Genomic DNA, 13406 nt, shown 5'->3' with positions numbered 1-13406 from the left:
TTTGTTTACAGCCTTACCAGTGAATGGCTAATTTGTGTCTTTGCTACCATTTAGCTTCAGCCTCTTAATTTTGCTTTTCAGTAGTTACTACAGAAATAAATATTTCTTCTTTACTATTTTTTATTTGTTAATCACTAAAGAATAGCTCTTTTTTTTTGAGATTTCTCATTATTTCTACTGTTGAAGAATTCTTTAGCATATCAAGGTTGGTATTTTTCATCTTTTTTTTTCTTTCATGTGTGTTCTAGTTAGACCAGGATAGTGACATTTCAGCCCAGAAGACTTAGGCCAGATGTTAGTCCACTGGCTGAAAGATGGATTTCCTGCCCCAGTAGGTGACCTCTGAAAGCAAAATAGGCTTTTTCTTAATGGAGAGACTGTCCAAATGACCTCATTTCTAGAACAAGGAGTCTTTGTTAAGCGTCTCTCTGCTATTGAAATCAACATCATCTGATTTTTGAGAACATTCATTAGATAAAGAGTAGCTAGCACCTAGTTGTTTCATTTATAAGGCATAGAAAGAGATTATGCCTAGACAACTCATTTTTTTCTTTTTAAAATATTTCTGTTCTTTGAGAGGGAAATGGTACAGAGAATCTGGTGTCTCCTTTCCCATATTAATATTTTGTTTAGCTTTCAAGCCTCACTCAGGTCAGCATTAACCATAGGAGCATGTTATGTGCCTCCCTAAACAAGGAATTGTTTCACTAGGCTTGACTAAGGCACTATTTAAAGAAATAGCCATGACCCCAATGCCCTGTCACTCAGACTTTTAGCTCCATGTGTGAGAAGCTCATTGAGACATTTTCATGGCGCCACCGCTTTTGATGAGCCCTTCACTGAGTTCATGTATTTATACCTTCAATTGTATGAGGCACACAGAGGAACCGAAATAACTGAGCCTTTGTGTGCTGTGCGCATGCACCTGCGCGTGCTGTGCATGTGCACACACACCCAGACCTCTGCGTGTGTCACAGGAAGTACAATTTGAAAGAAAGTACCCCAGAGAGGAAAATGGCCTTGAATGACTGGGGGAGACTCTCACATTTTCTAGACACGGAACGAAGGGACGTTAGGTTGCGTGAGAAGAAAAGTAAATGTTTCTGAGATTCTAAAATGATATAATTTTATAGCTGAAGGGAAAGTGAGTTGCTTTTTATCTCTCTCTCTCTCCAGGAACAAGAATGAGAGTGTCTCCTTTTGATAGCTGACAAAAATTTTTACGTGTATAAAAACCTTGTTCATTGTGATCCAAATTGTTGGCTCCTCAGGCTGGGCAGTACATCTCTGAGTCATGGCTCTTCTCAGGTCATTCACATAGTAAACATGGGACTCTTAAAAAATGAGCAGAAAAAGGAAATCACACTTTCCTTTGTTTTCCTGAGTCAATACATACTTGCCCCAGAATGTTATCCTCAGCTCCATACTCCCAATTTTTTAACACAGTTATACACAAATGTCATTAATCATAAATTCTTTTATGAGTTGTTGTTCAGCCAAAGTATTCTGGATAATACTTCAACTCTGATTAAGACTAAATCCATGGTTACCAGGAATTATGTAAGTGAGACGTTCTATATCCATGATATTATGGCAACTCAGCTCAATGAAGAACAACAGTTTTACCTGGGGCTTTTAAATTTGATGGGGAAAATATTTTTCACTTTATGTCTAAGCAACAGAAACAGCCAAGTAGGCATTCTCACAGGGTAAAATTGATAAACTAGACAAGGTAGATGAAGCAGTTTGGTTGGTGGATGATTCTTCCCAGATGTGCTTTTTTGCTGTGTGTGTGTGTATGTACGCGCATGCACATAATTTGGAAACATTTCACATAATCTCTAGTCTCTTATTAACAGTCTTTTTTTTTTCCTTCTTGCACACTCTTAAGCTGAAAAGACATAGCAGGGAGCAAGATTCCAAAAATGGTTCCCTCTTCACGCTTCCTTCTTTCCTCTCCTACATGTCAGGTTGCTCTCACATAACCTCACTGCTCTCTCTGGGAGACACTGCTCTTATTATTATTATTATTATTATTATTTATTTATTTATTTTTTTACAGAGAGAGGGACAGATAGAGACAGACAGACAGGAAGGGAGAGAGAAAAGAAGCATCAATTTTTTGTGCAGCACCTTAGTTATTCATTGATTGCTTTCTCATATGTGCCTTGACTGGGGGGGGGGGTGCTACAGCAGAGCTAGTTACCCCTTGCTCAAGCCAGCGACCCTGCACTCAAGCTGGGGAGCCTGTGCTCAAGCTGGATGAGCCCATGCTCAAGCCAACAACCTAGGGGCCTTGAACTTGGGTCCTCTGCTTCCCAGTCTGATGCTCTATACTCTGCGCCACTGCCTGGTCAGACTCATTTTAATTCAGAAGTATGTATTCTATGGTGAGTTTACGTCTTCTGGTTCTTTGCCTTAAACATTGTGAATTCAATGTTGGCAGCCCACCTGGATTTTTTTTGCTTCTTGTCTATAATACAAATTACATATTTGAATAGTTCAGCATCCTCCTATTTCAGAATTGCAGGTAGCTTTAGAAATAATCTAGTCTGGTCCTGCTATGTTAAGTAAAGTGTCACTCAAGGTAGTGTTGTACCTGATAGAATAATTCCCAGGCAGCACCTTGGTGTCTACACAGCAACAACACGAATGAGACCTAACTGGCTAGGCTGGTAGGATCCTTGTCAGAGCCGAGGAAGAGGTTCCAGAGAAAGCATTTCTACCCTCGAGTCTTCCTTTGCCTTATTTATAGCTGCTTATTCTCTCCCGAGTCTTCACTTTGTTTTAATTTCTCTTATCTTTTCTAATCTCTTATCAAATATTGTGTGATGAACAAGCTTTTAAATGAGTTTAGCTCACCTATAGGGCATTTGTGAAAAAAATATATTTTCTTTGGGATTGTCTAGGGAAAAAATATTTTAGGCTTTCGGTCTGTCCTTGAAGTGAGTTCCCTGAGGCATTGTGGAATGCCCTGTGCTGGAATGCCTGAGAGGTTTGCTGACTGCTGGCAAAAACGAAGTGAGCCCATCTCTCTCCATCGATCAGTTTCAAAAGGCAGGATGGTAAAAATAAATAAGTAAGTAAGTCCATAAATAATGCATGTATAATCATTCAGATTTAACCTCTGTTTAATCTCACATTTTTCCTGCAGAAAATGGGTTGTCTTTAAAAAATAACAAGAATTTAAATGAAGCTGTCTTCTTAAAACATGAGCTGTTCTTATGGATAATACATTTTAAAGCCGATACAGTCATTCATGCGCTGCTTCACCTCCGGGCTGCCATCTGAGAAATGGGCCATCCTGTGATTTTGTTGTGCAAACGTCACAGAGTGTGCTTACACTAACCTAGATGGTACATACGCAGGCTTTATACACCTCCTGCTCCCAGGCCACAGGCCACACACCGGAACAGCATGTCAGTGTAGAAAACAGCACAAGACCATAATCAGGCACACGAGAAAATGACACAATCAAGAGATACAGTCAATGGGAGACGTATGCGGCTGCTGCCAGCCTAACACAGCACACTGTTTTCATAAATAGAATAAAATAACGATAAAAAGTATAGTATAGTAAAAGACTTACACCAACAACACAGTCCTTTATTATCACTGTCAAGTATTCTCTACTGCACATATTGCATGTGCTATACTTTTACACAACAACTGGCAGTGTGGTAGGCTTATTTCCACGAGCACCACAAACACAGCCGTGTGAGTAATGCATTACAATGTTACGTTAATGTTGATGTTACGATGTCGCTGTGCAATAGGAATTTTTCAGCTCCATTATAATCTTACAGGAGCATGGTCATACAAGTGGTCCATCATTGATTGAAACATCATTATTATGCGGCGCTTAGACTGCGTTTAATTGTCTGCCCATTAAAACCAAGTGTCTCAGAACATCTGATTTTGCAATCTCCATTCACTTATCTCATGGAAGTTTCTTTTATTAATTTAATTTTGAAAAGCAATCCACTGATATAGTTTTTCAATATATTACATTTTTAAACTGAAGAGTTTCTCAACAATGTGTTCCTTTTCCTCATTTTGACATTCTCCTAGTCCCAAGTGGCTCTCAAGTTTGAGAAGATATTATAAGTTACCTGAGGGGTTTGTAAAATACAGATCACTCGCTCTACCCTAGAATGTCTGACTCAGTAGGCTTTTGTGGGGGTGCCAGAAATTTGCATTTTTAATAAGTTCCTAGGTGCTGCTAATGCTTCTGCTCTTGAGTCCACTCTTAAGAAGCACTGATTTAGATACAATCCTGTAAAAGGTAGTGGCAGTGGCCCTGGCCGATTGGCTCAGTGGTAGAGCGTTGGCCTGGCGTGCAGGAGTCCCGGGTTCAATTCCCGGCTAGGGCACACAGGAGAAGCGCCCATCTGCTTCTCCACCCCTCCCCCTCTCCTTCCTCTCTGTCTCTCTCTTTCCCTCCCGCAGCCAAGGCTCCATTGGAGCAAAGTTTGCCCGGGCACTGAGGATGGCTCTGTGGCCTCTGCCGCAGGCGCTAGAATGGCTCTGGTTGCAACAGAGCGACGCCTCAGATGGGCAGAGCATCACCCCTGGTGGGCATGCTGGGTGGATCCCGGTCGGGCGCATGCGGGAGTCTGTCTGACTGCCTCCCTGTTTCCAACTTCAGAAAAATACAAAAAATAAAAATAAAATAAAATAAAAGGTAGTGGCAGTATGGACTAAAGCAGTGGCAGAGGCGATAGAGAGAAGTAGGTGAATTTAATGTATATTTAGGAAATGGAATGAATGGGCTCATCCATGGTTTCGAGGGGAGTGGTGGTGAGGGAGAAGGATGCAGGCATGTCTCTGAGCTTGGTAGCTTGAACGAATATGTGGAGGTAACAGCACTCCTGAAATGGGAAATGAGCAAAGTGAGAGGGTTGGATCACTGTGAAAAGTCACAAATTCTATTTCAAGTTTAAGTAAAATAATATTAGCTGTCAAATACAGTGCCTGATATAGCATAGATTTTCAATAAATGATAGATAGTGGTATTCAGTTATTAAAACTGAATAGTCCTGATGATCCTACCTGCGAGATAACCTCCCAAGTTCATTACTCAGCAACCACATTCCAGGGCTAGGAATTCCTCCTCCGTGTAACTCAAGAGATTTGGGTGTGAAACAGTGAAATTTTATAGATATTGCCTGGTGGAATGAGTGGGTAAAAGAAGGAGGAATAAAGGGAAGGAAAAGAGTTAAACGATTCTCATTCATAGAGAATTATTGTCTGCATTTTCACAGACAACCTCACAACAGCCCCATTAAATAGATGGAGTTGTCCAATCACACAGATGAAATAAATAACTTACCCAATCAATCACTGGCTCTTTCACTCAGGTCTTACAGAAACTTGAGTAAAAATTTAAACTAGTCTGACCTGACCAGGCGGTGGCGCAGTGGATAGAGCATCGGACTGGGATGCAGAGGACCCAGGTTCGAGACCCCGAGGTCTCCAGCTTGAGCGCAGGCTCATCTGGTTTGAGCAAAAGGTCACCAGCTTGGACCCAAGGTCACTGGCTCGAGCAAGGGGTTACTCAGTCTGCTGAAGGCCCGCAGTCAAGGCACATATGAGAAAGCAATCAATGAACAACTAAGGTCTCACAAGGAAGAACTGATGATTGATGCTTCTCATCTCTCTCTGTTCCTGTCTGTCTGTCCTTGTCTATCCCTCTCTCTGACTCTCTCTCTGTCCCTGTTTAAAGAAAAAAAATTTAAACTAGCTCTTTCTGACCCCATTATCTTTGTGCTTTCTACTACCAAGCTTGAGCTTAACTGCCAGGCAACAGACTGGTCGTCTTTCTTATGTCAGAATGATGACCTAAACAGGCTGCAGGCAACACTCTGCCACTTCTAGATTAGTAACTTTTCATTGTATACACCCTGACTCATAGTAAGAACCATTTTTTTACAAAGCAAACCAGTATATACATTTATATGTACATCTGTGAATATATGTACATGTTACAAACATACATGTGCAACAGTATGACTGAGACTAACTTTCATGAAATTACACTTATGGAGATAAGTGCCTTATCAAAACTTACTCTCAGTGAGTGCATTCTGATAATTTCCTTCTCATTCATTGTAACAAATTGTTTATCAGGACCCACAGAATTAATTTCACAATCAACTTTTGAGTCTCTATAAGATGTCTGGAACATTCTCTTCTAGATCCCTTCCTAGAAGAGCATTTTGCAGATGAGGGTCCTTTGAAATTCATCCAACATCGTAACAATGCCAGTGAGCTGGAATAGAGAGTTCCACGGAAAGGGAAAAGAGGAGAGCAGGATTCCTGTGTACTTTCTGTACACAAATTTTGACTGGAGCATCTGTCCTTGCCTGTCTTCCAGACCTTTGGGAGAATAAAATACATTACAGTCTAGATCAGGGGTCCCCAAACTTTTTACACAGGGGGCCAGTTCACTGTCCCTCAGACCATTGGAGGGCCAGACTATAAAAAAAACTATGAACAAATCCCTATGCACACTGCACATCTTATTTTAAAGTAAAAAAACAAAACGGGAACAAATACAATATTTAAAATAAAGAACAAGTAAATTTAAATCAACAAACTGACCAGTATTTCAATGGGAACTATGCTCCTCTCACTGACCACCAATGAAAGAGGTGCCCCTTCCGGAAGTGCAGTGGGGGCCGGATAAATGGCCTCAGGGGGCCGCATGCGGCCGGCGGGCCGGGCCATAGTTTGGGGACCCCTGGTCTAGATGAAAGCACTTTTAAAAGGAATCAAGCTGGCCTGACTTGTGGCGGCACAGTGGATGAAGCGTTCAACCTGGAATACTGAGATTACTGGTTCAAAACCCTGTGCTTGCCCGGTCAAGGCACATACAGCAATCAAGAAACAAGTAAAGTGAACCAATTATGAGTTGATACTTCTCATGATGCTCCCCACCCCACCATAAAATCAGTAAATAAAATCTTTTTAAAAAATAAAAAATGAATAAATAAATAAAAGGAATCAAGCTGTCTGACTTTGAGCTGGCTCCATGTAGCTGTGTTCACTTGTACTGATCACCTAAATTCAGTCCATTCCTTCATCTGAAAAATAAGGAATTCGACCAGGATCACCTTCTGGGCCCTTTCCTACTCTATGATAAAAGCTTTTGTAAATGGTACTCTATGGCACTCTGAAATAGTATGTTGATGATTGTGATGTTGATAATTATTTGTTCATATTTTGTTTAACGGCCCCTGAAGAATTTCTGGGAAATAATGACTGGTATTAAGTACAGGAGAAAAGGCTAAAATTTGGGAAAAGTAATCAGACTCATTTTGAGGGGTCATATCATAAAGTTGATGAGTTCAGGTCAGGTTCATTTTTTTAAAGACTTTATTTATTCATTTTAGAGAGGAGAGAAGGAGGAGAGAGAGAGAGAGAGAAGAGGGGAGGAGCAGGAAGCATAAACTCCCACATGTGCCTTGACCAGGTAATCCCAGGGTTTTGAACCGGCGACCTCAGCATTCCAGGTTGTTGCTTTATCCACTGTGCCACCACAGGTCAGGCAGTTCAGGTTCATTTTTAAGTGGTCAACAAAACTGTTTGTGTTCTAGAAATAAAAAGTTGACTACTCACAATTTCATGTTGATGTACAGACAGCAAAATTGTTGTTTTTAAGCTCTTCCCGCAAGTGGCCAGAGGTGCCTTCTGAAAATGGTTCTCTATACACTTGACCCAGAAAACCCCACAAAGTCATGCAAACCACGAGGTTCAGATATTCGTGTTCACTTTAAGAACTCTCGTGAAACTGCCATCAAGTGTATGCGTATCTGAAAAGCCACCAAGTATTGAAAGGAGGTCACTTTACAGAAATGATGTGTGCCATTTTGTCTTTTTAATGGTAGAATTGGTAGGTGTGGCCAGGCCAAGAAGTGGGGCTAGACAAAGGGTTGGTGGCCCAAATAGAGTGACAATTTTTTGCTGCACATGCTTAAAAATGCAGAGAGTGATGTTGAATATAAGGCTTTAGATGTAGATTCTCTGGTCATTGAGCACATCCATGTGAACAAAACTCCCAAGATGTGGTATAGAACTCACAGAGCTCAGGGGCGGTTTGATCCATACGTGAGCTCTCCCTGCCACAGAGGTGATCCTACTGAAAAAAGAACAGATGGTTCCTAAACCAGAGGAGGAAGTTGCGCAGAAGAAAAAGATATCCTAAAAGAAACAGAGGAAACAAAAACTTAATGGCTCAGGAGTAAATTCCGCATTAAGAAAATGCTGATGAAAGCAAAAAAAAAAAAAAAATTGTTATCACCCCCCCCAATATTACTTATCTTATTTTTCTATCCATTTATTAAGGAGTACCAGGGAAAGGAGCTTAAATATCTAGGGTAGTTTACTAGCTGGGGTTTAATTATATGGATATGCGTGTATGTGTTGTTGCCAAAAGATACCTCTCTTTAGATGACCCTGAAATATAATTTCACCTCTGAGGAGGTGGGTGGCAATTAGTGTGGTCTCGCCTCATCTAGGACTGGGAAACTGCACCCCTCCATATAACCCCCACTTCCCCCAAAGCTTAAGTGCTTTGCCCCTGGGTCATCTGATGAGTTAAGAGAAAGACTCCTGATAGGTGCTGGAGAGTCAGCCCTCCCCTTACCTAGCCCCACCCACTGCCTGCTCGACTCCCTGCTTGGTCACTCGCCAGAGAACAAGCTGCGCGCGGGTAGGAGCAGCGCAGTTCTTTGTCTTGTCTTGAGTGTAATAAAGGAACCAAATGGCTAATATTGTACACTGAAAATTTTAAATATACCAGTAACAGCAACTCTGAAAGGGTATTTTACCTGTCCCCATCATTTACTTATTTTTATGTCTTTATAGCTGTAATAACAACAACAATAAGCTTTAACAGAATTTATTTGGATTCCTAGCATCTCGGACATCAGCCCAGGGAAGCACCAGGTGGGGTCTTGTTCCTTCAGCCTCCATTGCTCTTTCTACTTCAGCACGGTGCCTCCTACTCATCCAGGGAAAACTTTCTCATTCCTTGTCTTTCTTTTCAAAAATCTTGTCCTCAGAAGATTACGCTTATCAATGTAATCACTTTTGAAAAAGTTTTTAAAATTTGAACTTCTCTCTATGGGCTCTTCACCCATTTGCATTGCTAGTTAACCCAGTAAGGAATGCTTTAGCAGTAAGGGGGTGTCGAGGATCTGCTCTTACCCCCATCCTTTTTTATGGGCTCAGAAGGAAAAAGCATCACCGGGAGCGGCCCCTAAGACAAGCAAGGGCCCCCTCTCCCTGGGGCCCCTCACCTGCTTTTTTGTACCGCTCCGCCCTTCCACATAAAGGCAGGTTCCTGGTGGCTCCTTAACTGTTTCAAAGTACTCAATCACCAAATCAAAGGTGACCTATACTGTCATATCCTAGGGAAAATTCTGAGTGGTTTTCAAAGAAAGAATCACAAAAAAGGAAACACCTCTACAGGGCTATTTCCCTCATAAAATAAATCTGTCATGGACCTCGTCCTTGGAAAAACACAGGGCTCTTAGTGTGGATTGGCTAAATGGCCACAGCCCTAACATTCGGTTTTCAAACTGGCCCTTCCCCGAGTCCTTGCGGTAAAGGAACCATTAAAGCCCAAAGGGCATTTCCCCCTAGCAGTGCACATGGCATTGCGGACGCCCGGGAACCAACAAGTCCCCGCTCCTAATTGAAAACGGTACAAACAATGGCTCGTGCCCAAGCTTTCACACTTGTTTTTCAACCACGTCTTGGCCGACAAGGGGCAGAGTTGTAATTCCTTAGGTCGCTTGACTTCCCGAGGGGCGAGGTGTGGATGCTAATTGGCTGCTTGTGAACTCTTCGGGCAGCAGTAGCTTTAAGTTGAAGTTTCTGGGGTTTCTGGGATCACAATGCTTCAGTGACTAACGTGAGCGGCAGCGCGGCTGCTCTTTCAACAGGCGATTTGTTCTCCAGACCGGGGCTCATTTCCATGCAAAGAGCCTGACATCAGAGCACCTTTTGTTGCTAAACGCTTTCTTTAGCTTGGAGGGGAGAAGAGTCATGTGGAGCTGGAAGAGTTCATTTTGAAGAGAGGGGTCCCGGGGAGTTCGTTCCCAGTCCCAGAGGCACCGCGGCCACCCCTGCGGGGCCCTGCCCAGACTTGCTGGCAGGGACAAGTCGCGTGCCTTCGTCAGTCGGCCTCCGTCACAGGAAGAGACGCCTCTGCAGCGGGCGTGATCGCTTCGGGGCTGCCAGGAGTCCCCGCCGCAGAGCGCGGTGGTGCGAGCTCTGCCTCCTGCTACCCCGCGGCCGCGCGCGGCCGGGCTGGGAAAGTTTCTGCAGTTGTCAGTCGCGCAGCTCGCCGCCACCTAGAGCCGAGGCGCGGGCGCCTGCGAGGGGTCCCCGCGGGGTCGCAGGGGGATGCGGCGCGGGGGCGCGGCTCGGTGACGCCGCGGGCGGGGACCCGGCGCCGGGGTCGGCCGCGCGCTGCTGAGGGGCGTGGGTGCCCCAGGGACCGGGACGCACCGCTTCTGTGCGGGACGCGGCCATGGAAGATGCGGGAGCAGCCGGCCCGGGGCCGGAGCCAGAACTGGGACCAGAACCCGAGCCCGAACCTGAACCCGAACCCGAACCCGAGCTCGAGCTGGAGCCCGAGACGGGCGCCAGCATGTCCACCGCGTTCTCCCGGCTCTGGACCGATGTGATGGGCATCCTGGTGAGTTCCCTGGGGGAGGGGGACGCGGGACGGGACGGTCGCGGGCCGGCGGGGCAGGGCGCTCCTAGGAGTCGTCCGTCTCTGGCTCCAGTTCTTAGGGGGTTAAATACACGCGGTATAGGATTTCAAACCCTAATTAAAAAATAACCAGCCACAGATCACATCAAAGATATATTTTTTTAAACAATCGAGTAGTAGTCAACAGTTTAATCTGGGACACCTGCTGAGAGTTGGTGTGGAAAAAGCTGGAAAGAGTCCTTCAAAGAGTCAATGTAAATAAATAGTATTTCGCTGGTGTGCTTTCACAGTTGGACTTGGGAAGAGGCTTAGGTTAACTGATGTTTATCTCTTCACCATTTGTTGTCTGACCTGGAGAGAAAAACAACCTCAGCCTTACTCAGCACTACCAAAAAGTTTACTTAGTCTATTTGCAGTTTTTCAACTTGTAGAATTACAGGGTGTTTGTTGTTACATGTTTGGGACTAAAAACAATGGGACTTATTTTGCTAAATGCCTTGTCATGTATTTTGAAATGTCTAGTAACGCTTTTAAACCGCCCATGGATTTGGCATGATGTCTGAAAAATAGTTCTGCATGGAGTGAAACTTTAGCCCAGGGTTGGATGCCTGGGGGTATTAGGTCTACTTCGGTGGAGTTGTCTGTCTGTAGGCAGGTAGACTAATCACAAGGTGGGATTATTACAGTCAGACATATTAATTCACACATGAAAAGTCAGTTTTTGTTTAAAAGATTTGGAGTTGTGGTGTAGATCATCGGAAAAGGCTCTGCATTTACTTTGGGATCTTTAATTTTTCAAGTGGAAGGTGTAGTTTTTAGATAGAAACTCTCCCTTTGGAATGATGAACAATGTATTTTTTTTTTTTTTTAAGGACAGTAATTAAGCTCATAGGCTTCAGAGTGAGTTAGCCTGGGTCAAATCCCAAGACTCTCATTGACTGATTATATGACCGAGGTATTCAGTCCCACCCATCTTCAGCTTCATCACCTGAAAAGTGAGGCAAAAGAGCCTCGCTTAGGTTTTCTGAGATTTAGCCAACTTGATGTATATGTAGGACTCAGCATACTGCTTGGCATATAGTAGGTGCTCAATAAAAGATATCTTGCCACTTTTTTTTTTCCCTCCAGCAAATAGTCTTGTGTCTCATTTTTGCTAGCTGAAGTCCTGGTTATTCACTGCACACAAAAATTAGGGGATGTTTTATAGCTTCATATTCATTTTGAAATATCCCCTAATTTTTGTGAGCAGTGTATCTTCAGGGGTCCATTGGTATTTATGATTATCACTGTACAGAGATCCAGGGAAGATTGTTTTCAAAGATTTCTGTCTCATCTTCTCACTCTCCCACGTTTTAAAAACGTATGTATTTTTATTTTAAATTTAAAACCTCCTGTCTTTGTATTTTGTGAACATTACTAATGAATATAGGCCTTCAGTGAAATTCCAGAGAACTGAAGGAACATTTTAAAGTTGTGGTGGCAGATTGTTTCGTAAGGTTGTCAAGCAGGGAGCTGATTTCTCACTTAGATCTCGCTGTAAATTATCAGTCACTGAGAAAATGGCTTTGATAACATCACATTGCATCCTTCCTGGGGCATAGGCTGAGGAGGAGAGAGTTGGAGGGGCTCACTTAAATGAAAGTGGGAGCTCAAGGTTGTTTGAAGGGGAGGGTTGGCAGGTGGCACTTGCTGAACATTTTCTCTCCTTTCCCTGGCAGATTGTAGCACTATTGGGTCAACTGCAGCCCAGTGTTCTTCGGCTGGGTTAAGAGGTAGGGCGGGGCTGGAGAAGCTCAGACCTGCTTCTCAAAGGGTACAAGCAAGAGAGGAAGAAAATACGTACTTCTTACAGAACTAGTTCAGTGTGCAACCCGAAAGAACATAAAGATGGTCTCAAATAGGTTATGCTCACTTATTATGCTTATCCATTTTTTTTTTTTTTTGTATTTTTCTGAAGCTGGAAACGGGGAGAGACAGTCAGAGAGACTCCCGCATGCGCCCGACCGGGATCCACCCGGCACGCCCACCAGGGGCTACGCTCTGCCCTCCAGGGGGTGATGCTCTGCCCCTCCGGGGGGTTGCTCTGCCAAGACCAGAGCCACTCTAGCGCCTGGGGCAGAGGCCAAGGAGCCATCCCCAGTGCCCGGGTCATCTTTGCTCCAATGGAGCCTTGGCTGCGGGAGGGGAAGAGAGAGACAGAGAGGAAGGGGGGGTGGAGAAGCAAATGGGCGCGTCTCCTATGTGCCCTGGCCGGGAATCGAACCTGGGTCCCCCGCACGCCAGGCCGACGCTCTACCGCTGAGCCAACCGGCCAGGGCCTGCTTATCCATTTTTATGCCGTCTTGTTTTCTGTGTAGGTAAACTTGAACATCAGAACTGTTCCTTAGTAAAATTCCTAAGACATGGGTTACCTTTCCTTTGTACAGGGGCTGGAGAAAGTCACCAGCGGAAAAGGAAGGATTTCTATTCAATTAGGGAGACTGTCATTCAATTGTTCATAGGAAACTGCATCTTTCGGGGAATATATCAAGAGACTGACAGTTGCCTTTCTCTATTCTTAACTGAAATTTTTAAAGACTCAATTTCCTTCATTTTGTACTTAAAATAAGGGATTTTGCAGTCTGTAGGTCCAAAGAGATGAAACGACTTGATAAATGGTATGTATAACTTGCTAGTTGAC

General features: G+C 43.8%; 1 protein-coding gene across 3 annotated transcripts in view; it reads left to right on the top strand.

Moving 5' to 3' along the window:
- SASH1 (SAM and SH3 domain containing 1) overlaps nt 1-13406 on the top strand; it is a 329462-nt gene that overhangs the window by 140390 nt on the left and 175666 nt on the right. The window contains exon 1 of one of the 3 annotated variants that reach the window (XM_066373036.1): nt 9361-10708. The exons of 1 other annotated variant lie outside the window; for it this stretch is intronic. In XM_066373036.1, the coding sequence (XP_066229133.1) occupies nt 10541-10708 (168 nt within the window). In that variant the 5' untranslated portion in view covers nt 9361-10540. Of the gene's footprint in view, nt 1-9360; nt 10709-13406 lie in introns of those variants that run through there. One more of the 3 variants, XM_066373037.1, reaches the window with a different exon arrangement.

The sequence above is a fragment of the Saccopteryx leptura genome, chromosome 3 (genome assembly GCF_036850995.1).
Source record: "Saccopteryx leptura isolate mSacLep1 chromosome 3, mSacLep1_pri_phased_curated, whole genome shotgun sequence".
In the NCBI taxonomy this organism is placed as follows: Eukaryota; Metazoa; Chordata; class Mammalia; order Chiroptera; family Emballonuridae; genus Saccopteryx; species Saccopteryx leptura.
Note: the sequence above shows the minus strand (reverse complement) of the source record. Positions and strands in the feature narration are given on the sequence as shown.